Source organism: Nansenia antarctica (genome assembly GCF_963989245.1).
Source record: "Nansenia antarctica genome assembly, chromosome: 16".
NCBI lineage: Eukaryota > Metazoa > Chordata > Actinopteri > Argentiniformes > Microstomatidae > Nansenia > Nansenia antarctica.
In genome coordinates, this window is record NC_137686.1 from 23426800 (window position 1) to 23439299 (window position 12500).

The 12500-nt window shown below is 49.9% G+C and overlaps 1 protein-coding gene across 1 annotated transcript in view; it reads right to left on the reverse strand.

The window, feature by feature from the left end:
* LOC308171552 (tensin-3-like) overlaps nucleotides 1-12500 on the reverse strand; it is a 50272-nt gene that overhangs the window by 16010 nt on the left and 21762 nt on the right. Inside the window, exon 13 of the mRNA XM_080546418.1 lies at nucleotides 5632-7125. Coding sequence (XP_080402544.1) covers nucleotides 5632-7125 — 1494 coding nt within the window. The remainder of the gene's footprint in view (nucleotides 1-5631; nucleotides 7126-12500) is intronic.

The following is a 12500-nucleotide window of genomic DNA, read 5'->3' on the forward strand; positions in this document are numbered from 1 at the left end:
ACAGATTGAAATGGAACTGAGCCCAACCATGGTCTCTCTGCACTGGTGTTATTGTAAGGGGACAGCTGAGGAATGCATAGAGTGTGTGTGTGTGTGTGTGTGTGTGTGTGTGTGTGTGTGTGTGTGTGTCTGAGGCCTGGAGTGCCACTCGGCACCGGGGCGCTAATTTGAGCCCTCCCAAAGAGCACTGCTGGAATGCTAATGGTCAGAGGTGCTAATGCATGTGATGATTACACACACACACACACACACACACACACACACACAGACACACATATTCTGCGGGCACAGACTTGAGGGGCAAAGTGTGTGTGTGTGTGTGTGTGTGAGTGTGTGTGCACATGGGTGAGTCACGTAGTTGTTGTTATTTTGCGTTTCTGTGTACTGTACATGTCTCATCCTGTAATTTTGTTGTACGTCTGTGAGTATGCTGCTTCTAACAGTATTTTTAGTGTGTCGCCCGGTCTCTGTCTGTGTGTGTCTGTGTGTGTGTGTGTTCCTTTTGTCTCTGCGGTAGGTGGTGGTGGGTGGGGAGGAGAGGTTCAGGAGGTGTGAATGGAGAGTCATGGGGAGTTAAGCTCATTCAGGGGGCATTTGAACGGCCAACTCATTATCATGCGAAGGCGCAACTCTGTTAATGACTCTCACTATCTCCTCTCTCTCTAACTCCCCCAAATCTCAGGTGTCGATCTCCTTTCTACCCTCTGGCAGACCAACTACTCCGGCTGCGTTCCAAATCGGATACTCCATAGTACATAACTGCATACTTGCATGAGTATGTAGCCTATTATCTCTAAATCCCTATCTCAAGTTTGATCTCATCTCCTTATGACCCTCTGGCTCACACACACCGTGCACTATGATCTGAATTGGGTTCTACATACGTGCATGCTTGCATGAGTACATTTCAGTGAGTCTGCTGTGTCTGCTATATTAAGCAGATGATGTATGACATCCTAGTCTTTCAAACGTAGGCCTACTAGGTAGGTGGCCACTGTGCCAACTCATTAGTATGGAAGTATTATATATTTTTCTCTCCCATTCTTGCACTGTCTACTCGTCAGGGGTGGAATAATAAATAAAAAAACACCCAGGGAATATAGCTCGAAATATTCCATCCTTGATTATACTTTAGACTCCAAGGGTTGGATCATGATTTGAACGAACATTAACCAGTTATCAGACATCAACACAGGCGTGCTTCCATCATAAACACAGAAAGATAAATATAAGGACATTCGCGCTTGATGATCATGACGTTTATCATTCATTCATTCAACTTGAGTCGGAGTCATAAAAGTCATAATATGTAGTTTGTGATGTGCAGGAAGTGATGTGCATTGTGTTTATCATTATTTATGAGTGTGTCCGTGTTTGTGTCCGTCTCTCCCGACAGCTGGGAGCCACATGGGCCCTCTCATCAGCCCAGCTGGTGGAATGTCTCGCTGCGTCCCACCGGCCTCCTTCCTCGCTTCCTTCTCAAAGACGTATTGGAGGAGTTGATCCATTGTCCCTCCCCAGAGGTGTTCTCCCTCAATGGGCTTTGAGAAGGAAGTGACGAGAGAGGATCTGAGGAGTAGAGGAAAGACTATTGGGACTGAACCTGTCTAACCTCCTCTCTCTCTCTCTCTCTCTCTCTCTCAGCTGCAGTTCCTCTCCCCCAGCCTCTGAGACAACATAAATACGCCACCACCTCCTTCTCCCTCTCTCCTCTCTTCTCGCTCTCCTCTCCCACTCTTCTTTTGCCAAAAGCACACTGAGGGATGTCTAGCGTGGTTCAAACAGACATGACAGGGCACATTTCCTTGACTTATGAGCCTAGGCCAAAGGAGAGTCATAACTCAGGGCAATAAAAATGTCACCTAAAAACAGAGCAATAACGTTGTCGACTTGAACGAGAATCAAAGAATGTAACAATGTGAAGAACACACAGAGATATGAATATGAGATATGAGTCAAAATAGAGCGAATCAAATCGAGCACATAGGGTCGGATAACATTTATGAACCAAACGACAAAAGACACATTTTGCCTGAACACATATTTAGCAACTTTTGTCAATACACGTGTAAATCATTTGCATAAGCGAGGGATCTGCCACATGGCAAAGTTGTGACGACAGCCAACACACACATTTCATTTTCTATCCTTTTCTCCCTACCCTAACCCTAAGACCCAATTCTTCAGAGCAACGCATCCAGATATTTTGCCCCCGCCCCTTTTTGGGGGAAATCCAATATCCCTTTAGTTTGACTGGCGGTAAATACAAATCTGAGGTCTTTGCTAATTTAATAGCAAAAAAGAAGTAAACAGTATTGGTTTCGAGCTATTAGGAGCCAAAATCCGATGGCAGTGAGGTAAATAATTATGTAATGTTGTTGCTGATCGACGATCGTAGTCTTTATATAGAAATATATTAACGAAATAGACGTTGATGAGTGTCCTTTCAGTCTGCCTCCATCGAAATGGACGAACGACCCAACCCAATGACCTGAGGTGTCATATCCTGACATACAACCACCTTCTCTACATACTGAATATCCCGGTAATGTATTTCTGACTATCTAATTTATCACTTTTTCTGTTAGACTCCTTATTTAGCTGTTTTGGTAGTCTGTCCAATGTTACTTGCTCACTTGCCCCTGACTCGCATTCTTCATTTTTTTTTTTTTTTTTTTTTAATCTGATGACTTGTTTGATCGATTGATAGCGTATCAGGGTCTTGTAGGGTTATCCCATTTCACCAGGGAAGTCTTCAACCACTACCCCTTGTAACTCTGTTCCGTGGGGCAAGTGGAAAAGCGAGGGGCACTCGAAAAAGAGGGGTAGAGGTAAAAAATAAGAAATGGGATTGGGCCTAAAGCGTTGTGTACTACTAAGCAGACCTGGGTGGATATGTAAAGGAATACTTAGAGCATTTGCTCGAGCTTGTCTGGTGTGCCAGATCAGTTTGTTCTTTTGGAGCGCTTCCATTGGCAGGAAAACTCAATCACGCACAGATACATATTCAAAAGGATTTCAAAAACTATTTGCATCCAGGACTGCTACTATGTACATATGTACTATGTACTATGTGTCATATGATGAATTGTCCCTGGGCTCCTACATCACTATCAACCCCAATGATTCATTCACCGTGAATTCACCTCACCTGCATACAATGTTGAGCTAAATGACTCACAAGTCACTCCTGAACCCTGAGTCACGGTTCATCTATACACTGACATCTATAACACTAAACACTGACTTCTCAAATCCTTATTTATGAATACTAAACAAAAGAACCCATGTTATCCGTCTGCGATTAATCAAGTTTTATTGAATTGAATATAGCTACTTGACGTGCCTTTAATGCGCGTAGGCAGAATGCAGTATGTGCTGAAGACTAGGTTGTATGTGTTGATATGCACAGACAGGTACAGGTCTCTGTAATCGGATGGAAGGAAAATGCTTTGCCTGAGGGCAAACTTGTTCCTCTTGGAAATTCCTCAGCCCTCCCTCTCTCCTTCTCTCCTTCTCTTTCTCCATGCCCTGTGGCTGTCCCAGGTAAATACTGTATGATTCACACTGTCCTGACTGCCAGACCGCACTCACTCACTCACACACGCGCGCGCACACACACACACACACACACACACACACACACGCACACACACAAAACACTAAACACTAAACACACGACTGCTGTGCTCCAGGTATGGACACAAAATGGAGGATCGCAGAGCAGTGCCACCTCACTCCTTATCCTTGAGTCAACAGTCCAAAATCAGCCCACGTTTGGCACTGCCAAGTTTGGTGAAATGTACAAAAAAAAGAAGGGAAAAATACCAATGTTTTTGGAACGTGTGTGAGATTGTATCTCTAACTTGTGTAAGGACCTAAGAGAGTTTGCTGTAACATTCATATTATGACTAGATGGTAGGGGAACCAAAGCAAAAGTCAGATTTTCACCTAAGGCTGATTCCACGGGAGGCTGGTGGAGGTAGAAATCGGAGGACGGGCTCATTGCGATGCATGGAACTGAACGAGGAATGGTATCAAACGCATTTGACGCGTGTTTGATAGCGTTCAACATTCCGTTCCTTGTGTCCTTGAACAAGGACATCATTATTAGTCTCACGACCAATATACAGCGGGAGAGATACTGTATTTGGAAGTGGAACTGGACAGTACATAAGGCTCATCGAAGGGGAAATGATTGTGACGTTCAATTCATAGCATATCATAGACAACAGAACATGATGCACCTCCTACTGAACATCGCACACTCATTGTACAAAATGTATTACACTGTAAGTATTGTATGTATGTATTTGTCTTGTCTCATTGCTGGAGATGTCGCTGAATGTAGAGGCCCCCACCATGCTGGAGATTAATTCCACCAGCCTTGTTTGTGTGGCTAATAAAATAATAAGTCAATAATCTTGTCAATTAATTCATAGACCAACTGTAAATGAACAACTCTATCCTGTAGACAGACACCCTATGAAAACAGGGAGATAACGTGTTTTGATAGTTGATTTTTATCATGGAAGACAACTGTCTACAACCTTTGAGTCTTTTATGCCTGTTTCTGGTCAATAGCCAATACGGGGAGCCTGTTTGTGTCTGGGTACCAAAGAAAGCAACACACAGGAAGATCCAATAACTTACCACCGATAACACATTGCACAAAGTATGCAAGCCAGAAGGATACATGTCGAAATACTCCTTTCCAGTTGCCAAGGTACAAAGGTTGACCTGCACTACAAAACATCGTCGTACAAAACATATTCTTTCAGTCTCCACATAGAGTAAATAATACACCTTGTACATGTAGCTTACTGGATGTTCAAGCATCAAGCTAAATAGCTCCTTATCTCAATTGAGAGGCTTCAGGAAGCCCGTAAGAAGTAAGTGAGGGTCATGCCCTATCTAAGACATTCCTTTTCGCCAGTCTCTATCTCTCTATGCATGTTCAACAGCACAAACAACCTGCTGTCAGCACATCTCTCTCTCTCTCTCTCTCTCTCTCTCTCTCTCTCTCTCTCTCTCTCTCTCTCTCTCTCTCTCTCTCTCTCTCCCCCCCCCTGTCTTCATGTACCGCACTGATCCCACAGTGAGATTGCTGTACACAGACAAGCCTCGACGGCAACCCTTACTTCAGAAACACGGCGAAAACATCTGAAAAGCTGGCAGGAACCCTGCTATTTTGCACAGGCTTATACACTCCAGGTGGGACCGGGAGGAGAGGTGTGTTCTGTAAAGGTTTTTTTAACTCTGTACTGAGAGAGAAGTGAGGAGCTGATGTTGATTTTCACCCACAAAGAAGACACACATTGGGGAAGAGATTCCCAATTCCCAATTCCCAGATCAGATCAGATCAGACATAATCCGATCGTAGACACATTGATTTCGGATCAATCTTTCCACCACCACTTTCATCGTGATATATTGCTGTTTGCAGAGAATGAATCACATTTCCACCACCACCACCACCACCACCACCACCACCACCACCACCACCACACCCCCATTACCGCCACCGATTCCACCAACCATCCATCACCAGCATACCCACCACCATTCTTCACACCAGTCACCACAAACCAGTCACCACACCACAAGCCTCGGTGCTCGTCTCACTCTTACCTGACTGCTGCTGTGTGTTTTGCAGGGTGGCGGCACCGCTATCTGCCAGCCGACCGTGCTGACCGACCCCGTTGGTGGCGGAACCGTTCACGTGCGCCGGCCCTCCTCCGGGACCTCCTCCACCGTTCCTCTTGACCGAGCTTGACCGCGTGGGGACCGGTACGAACGTGGGGTCCAGGTCCATGATCAGCTGGTTGAGCTGGTCGATGGAGTTGTCGATGTCCACGGTCAGCGAGTTGAACTCCTCGTCGCGTTTGTTGTTGCTGTGGTTGACCGCCGCCGTGGTGTTGTTGACCACGGGCGACGGTTGCTGCTGCTCGTTGTGAGCGTTGTGAGGCGTGACCGTCCTCTGGGTGGTGGAAGAAGAAGAAGAAGAGTCCCTAGCGTCCCTAGTCGCCGCCGCGCTGAGCGGTTCTGTCGAGGGCGCCGGCTTGGGCGGGCTACCCCCTTGCCCTTGCTTTTCCCCCGGGTACCTTTCCCTCTCTCTCTCCCTCTCTACGCTCTCCTCGGTCAAGTAGGCGTACTGATGGGTGGCCACCATCTGCTGCTGGCGCACCCAGGTCTGGGTGGAGTAGCTGCCCTGCCTGTAGATCTGCTGCTTGGGCATGGGCACGGGCATGGCGCTGGCCGGGGTGGAGGTAGACACCGACGCGCTCCTCTGGACCAGGCAGCCCCTCCTGGCCTCGATGTAGGCCCTCTCGTATTCCTCCATAGCGATGGGGGGCGGGAGGTGTTGGGGGGGCTGGTGGAGGTGATGCTGCTGGGGGATGGGGTGCTGGTGCTGGGGCTGGTGGTGGTGTGTGTGCTGGTGGTGGTGGTTCTCCTCCCCGCCGGGGCTCCCGAAGCCGTCCGACAGCAGCGAGTTCTGGCTGCTCTTGTGGCAGGACGAGGACAGGGTCCCCAGGCTGTCCACGCTGCGGAGGTCGTGACCCCCTCCGGACATGAGGATGACCTCGTCGTCCAGGATGTCCGTCTCCCTCTCCCTCTCCCTGGGGGTCCGCGGGTCCCCGTTCACGTGCACCTGGGCCGGGACCAGCCGCTGGACCACCGAGGAGACCCCGGCGTTGGGGCCGCCGTGCTCCGTCGTCGTCGTCGTCATCGTCGTCATCATCATCTCCTCGTCCGGGGAGGGTTCGTCCAGGCCGAAGCCGCTCAGGAGGCGCTGGAGCTGGGCTTTCTCCTGCCGGCTGGGCCCCCCCTGGGTGGCGGTGGGCCTGGTGGTGGAGATGGAGGTGTTGGAGGCCGAGGAGGCGGTGGTGGAGGGGCGGTCGGCCCACAGGGAGGTGCTGGAGAGGCCCGAGTCGCTGCTGGCCGACAGGGCGTGGTCACTGTGGTCGGGGCTGCTGGTGGTGGAGGTGGCGCGGGCTCCGCGGCCCAGGGTCGTGACGGTGGTGGCAGCTAGGCCCAGGATGGGTCCTCCGTTGGGGCTCCTCTTGGCCGAGGGGGCCGAGGTTCGGTCCTGAGCGATCAGGCCCCGGGAAAGAGGCACGGGCACTGGAATGAAAAGAGACGGAGCGCTTCAAACGGTCAGCTGGGGTATGGGCACACACACACACACACACACACAAACACACGTACTGTAGACGCGGACAGACAGACACACACACACGGGTAGACACAAACTTGAAACACACACACACACACACACACGCACACACACACACAGAGGTGACCCCAAGTAGGCTCGCTCACACAGTCACAGATATGCTCTCTCACAAACACATCGACACCATCACATGACGACAAAGTGTAGCTCCCTCTCTCTCTGACATACCTCGACAAGAACACACACACACCGTGACACACAAACACACAAATAAACACATACATTAACTCCACGGCAAAGGACACGAGGAACCTGAGAAATTCCTCCCTGCTGACAGAATTACAGGGCTACCCACAAAGTATTTCGCTCGGTCGGACAGAAAGAGAGTAGAAGGACAGCAGAGGCAGGCATCTGCGCTTCTCAGCAGCAACTGCAATTAGCGTGGGAGTGTCCTCCCAAAGACAACTCCTCCACATCACCGAAATACTACCACTCTTACACCCAACCTTAAAACAAGTATGTTCATGAAAACTACTGAAGCAAAATGATAACATCTGACCCTCCGGATAAAACCAGAACCCTCCTCAACCCAGGACCGTTTCAAGACCCCACAACACTCTTTAAGACAACATTTTTTAGTCAGAAACATGAATATCGAGGTAAGCCAGGTGGCGTTTTTCCCCCTTTCTCACCAAGATTACCTCTAGCCCTCATACCTCGCCTACGTACACGCTTGTGTGTGCGCGGCGTAGGAAAGAAAAAGTGTTTCTCGTGTTCAGGTTATATAAGAGAGTCGGTGAAAAGTAATCCGTCTGCTGATCAGCGAGAAGTCAAAAGGTCTGTGTCGCTCCCCAGCCACTAGTCACTCAGTGTTTGACCTCTACATTCCTCACACTGACGTGATTTACCCAACCGGGCTCTGACTAACCCCTGACCCCGGCTCTGACTACCCCCTGAGCATATGTCCAAACAACCTCACTTAATCCCCCCCCCCCCCCCACAGAAGAAAAAGAACAACCCACACGTACACACGTCAACACCAAGGCACAGTCCAATCCATCATATCCCCTTATGACTCAGAAGATTGGAAGATTACTGAAGAAAAAAGAAGGGGGAGGAAAAAAATGGTCTGGTTTAGCTAGTCCCAGGTACTCCGAGTGCAGTGGTTCAAAGCTGATCAAAAGCGCCATTCCACTGTCATTCTCTCCTGGTTCAACAAAGGAGAGACAGCAATATGACCCCCAGTGCCTCGCTCTCAATCTGCCGCGTTAAGTACTTGCCTTTCAGTCAAGCCAGGGCTAGAGGATCCGAATACCAGACACGCATGATAAAAGCTACCCTCCTCCCTCCCCCTGTGCTGGTTGCTCCTTGGTCACACACAAACACCCACACACCCACATGCACGCGCGCACACACACAGACATACACACAGACATACACACAGACGCGCCCGCGCTTGCACATGCACACGCTCTCACTCTCACACACACACAGACACACGCACACACAGACACACACACATACACATATGTGCACCCACACGCACGCACACACACACACACACACACACACACACACACACACATACACACATGTGCACACACACACACACACACACACAAACACACATCCACTCTCTCAGGGGTCTCTCCTGAACTCACATCTGGTCCACTACAGCGTCTCTCTCCAGGTCTCAGTTGTAACCCAGGTCAGAACTCCCAGGAGCTTTCCCATTCAGCAAATCCCTCGTACAACATTCCAGCCGGCAAGGTGCTAGCACTTCTGAAGACAGATGTCTCCCCTCTCTTCCATGACCCTCCTCCTCTCTCTCTCTCTCTCTCTCTCTCTCTCTGTTTGTCTCTCTCTCTCTCAAATGCCTCTGTCACCCTCCCACCTCTCTCTCTTTACCCTCCCCCTCCCTCTTTCCCCCTCACTGCCCCTCCACTACCACTCCACCCCCCCCCCCCCCCCCCCCCATGTCTCTCTCTCTCCTTCAAGAAAAAATGCAGCCACAGCTCTAGCGTTCTCCTTCAGCGGCAGACAGGTAAGTGCATTAGGCAACCACCATGTCCCGCATGACAAAAGGGAGAGAGGGAAGATTATGGAGAGGGGGGGGAGGAGGAGGAGGAGGAGGAGGAGGAGGGGAAATAAGAGATGTGGAAGTAGACAAGGTTTAGTCAGGGTCTCTCTCTCTTTCTCTCATGCACGCATGCGCACGCACGCGCACGCACAGATGCATGCACACACGCACGCACATACACAAACGCACACGCACGCACGCACACACACACACACACACGCATATACACAATCACAGTCACAGCAATGGGAAGGTGAGGGTGTTCGTACTCCACACAAGAGGGGGACCTTGAGTTCTCCAAATATGGGCAGAGGAATGTAAACAAGTGGGGCGGGGCCTGGGGGGGGCTGTGGGGGGGCAGGCTGTAACCTGACCTCTCTCCCTGCATCAGGGGGACTACCCCACCAGGCGAGAGAGAGAGAGAGAGGGGAGGGCAAAAGAGGAGAGAGGGAGAAACAGAGCGAGGGAGTGAGAGAGAGAGAGAGAGAGAGAGAGAGAGAGAGAGAGAGAGAGAGGGGAGGGCAAAAGAGGAGAGAAGGAGCAACAGAGCGAGGGAGTGAGAGAGAGAGAGAGAGAGAGTGAGGGAGTAAAAGAGGAGAGAGGGAGCAACAGAGCGAGGGAGTGAGAGAGAGAGAGAGAGAGAGAGAGAGAGAGAGAGAGAGAGAGAGAGAGAGAGAGAGAGAGAGTGAGAGAGAGGATCTGAGGATGAAAACAACATTCCTCCTCCTCCTCAGACTGGTTCACACTGTAAAAAAGACACTTTTTAATTAAGCGCCACCCTGCCTTCTAGTTGGGAGAGAAGCGCTTCTCGCCTGTTTTATTTGTATGTAACCCGGCCAGGTTGTTTTGCCTCGGCGTTCTCATGTATCACCAAATTACATGCCTGCCCTCTTGCGCGTCCAACACCAGGCATGGAAACAGATGTGCCCCTAACCTCAATTACGGGCTTCAACTATTGTTTTGGACTTTTTTTTTTGTCAGTCAAGAGGCGTACGCTGGCATGGCCTCGGACCGTTAACGGTTAACCAAGTATGCTAACCCGCCTTCTGGACTTCTATCCGAGACCGAGAGCCATTTAATTTATTCGAACGACTTTAAAACACCAAAACGTCATTTTTTAATATCCGCTCTTTATCAAACCGCCTTATACCGAGTGTGGTCTGACAGCGGAACGTCCGTCCGTCGGGGAAATCGTTCACGTGTCCGTTTTGTGTCCGTCTATCGATGTATCGGTTCTGAACATGTGGGGTTTATGCATCCAAAAAGACAGCATTATACCCCTATAGGTCTTAATTATTATTTTATTTGTTTCCAGAGGGAGTATTGTTATGGTTGCGCCTCTATAAATGACCCTGTAGCCCTGGTTCCTTCCCCTTCTCATGTCTGTTATTATGGTCCTTCCTCTTCTCCTATGCCAGCGCTGTGAGTCAGGAGCTTTAATGATCATCATCAGGCCTCGTTCTCCTCACCCCTGGCTTCCGTCGCTGGCTTCCGTTCGGCACCAGACGGTGCCTCTGGGAAAACATTCCAGCCCTAATCCGACGGTGGCCTGCAGTTCTAACATGGTTCTGCTCTGACTCACTGGGAGCCCGGAGGGAGAGAGGGAGAGAGGGATGAGAGGGGGGGAGAGGGAGAGAGTGGGGGAGAGAGGGAGGGGGGGAGAGGGGGGGGAGAGAGGGGGAGATAGGGAGATAGAGAGGGACATAGGGGGGGAGAGAGGGAGATAGAGAGGGACATGGGGGGGAGAGAGGGAGATAGGGGGGGAGAGGGAGAAAGGGGGGGAGAGGGGGATAAAGAGGGAGAGAGGGAGAGAGTGGGGGGGAGGGAGAGAGGGGGATAGAGAGGGAGAGAGGGGCATAGAGAGGGAGAGAGGGAGATAGAGAGGGAGAGAGGGAAAGAGAGGGGGGGAGGGAGATAGAGGGGGGAGATGGAGATAGAGAAGGGGAGAGGGGGATAGAGAGGGAGAGAGAGGGGGGAGAGGGAGATAGAGGGGGAGAGAGGGGGATAGAGAAGGAGAGAGGGAGAGAGGGGGATAGAGCGGGGGAGAGGGAGAGAGAGGGGGGGAGATAGAGAGGGAATGAGGTAGAGAGAGGGGGAGAGGGAGGTAGAGAGGGAGAGAGGGGGATAGAGAGGGAGAGGGGGATAGAGAGGGAGGGAGAGAGGATGTAGGGAGGAGAGAGAGAGGACAGAGGACAGAGAGAGAGGGAGGAGAGACAGAGAGAGAGAGGGAGGGATGGAGAGGAGAGGAGAGAGAGAGGTTGTGAGAGAGGTTGTGAGAAAGAGAGAGAGAGGGGGGAGAAGAGAGAGAGAGGACAGAGGGCAGAGAGATAGGGAGGGGGGATGGGTGATGTAGAGAGGACACAAGACCTTAACGTGTAACCAAAGGGCCTTTCCCTGTCAAGGGGCCTTTCTAAAAGTATATGACTGTGGGATCGCTCGTCCACTCATGACTTGGTGTTTTCCCTCCTGACTCCTACATAGTTAAGAATAGACTGTTTGATTTAAAAACACTGTGTGTTGTCCTGTTCATAAGAGAGAAGTTGACTCAGAGGACATATAGATAACAGCAACAGTAACAGTGTAGTTACCCATAGCAACCCCTTGATAGCAACAGTTAAAGTGTAGGACTAAGTTGGTTTATCTCTGAGGGATAAGCCAATGGAAATACCGATACACCTTTGATAAAGATGTCTAGTTGACTCAACAGCAACAACAACAACAACAACAACAACAACAACAACAACAACAATAGCAGCAACAACAGCTTCTACTCATATTTCCAAAGCCTCTCCCTCAACAAAAAGCTGATCATGTACTACAACATACTACTGTCTCAACTGAAACACTTCATTCACACTTGAGGATAAACCTACATTTGAGTTGGGTGGGCATTGGAGGATTTAAACAAAAGCCATTGAAGTAAATTATGTTGTCCTTTCACATACATCGCACCGCAGCGGTAAGCTGGTTTAGACCGGGAAAAGCACTTCCTCCTTTCTTAGAGAACCCCTTGATTGACAGCCACTGAGGGGGACATAGGGGGGCAGCCAACAGACTGGTAAGTAGATGCTGAATTCCAACATTTCTGGTGTTTACATGAGAAAAAAGGAGGTTGTCGATATTCCACAAGAATGCCTTGGGCTCAACAAGAAAGAAAGAAAGAAAGAAAGAAAAGTAACAATTATTTTTCGTTGTTTGTCTTTTAATAGAGTTTTGTTTAATTTCAACATTTCCAATGTTTGC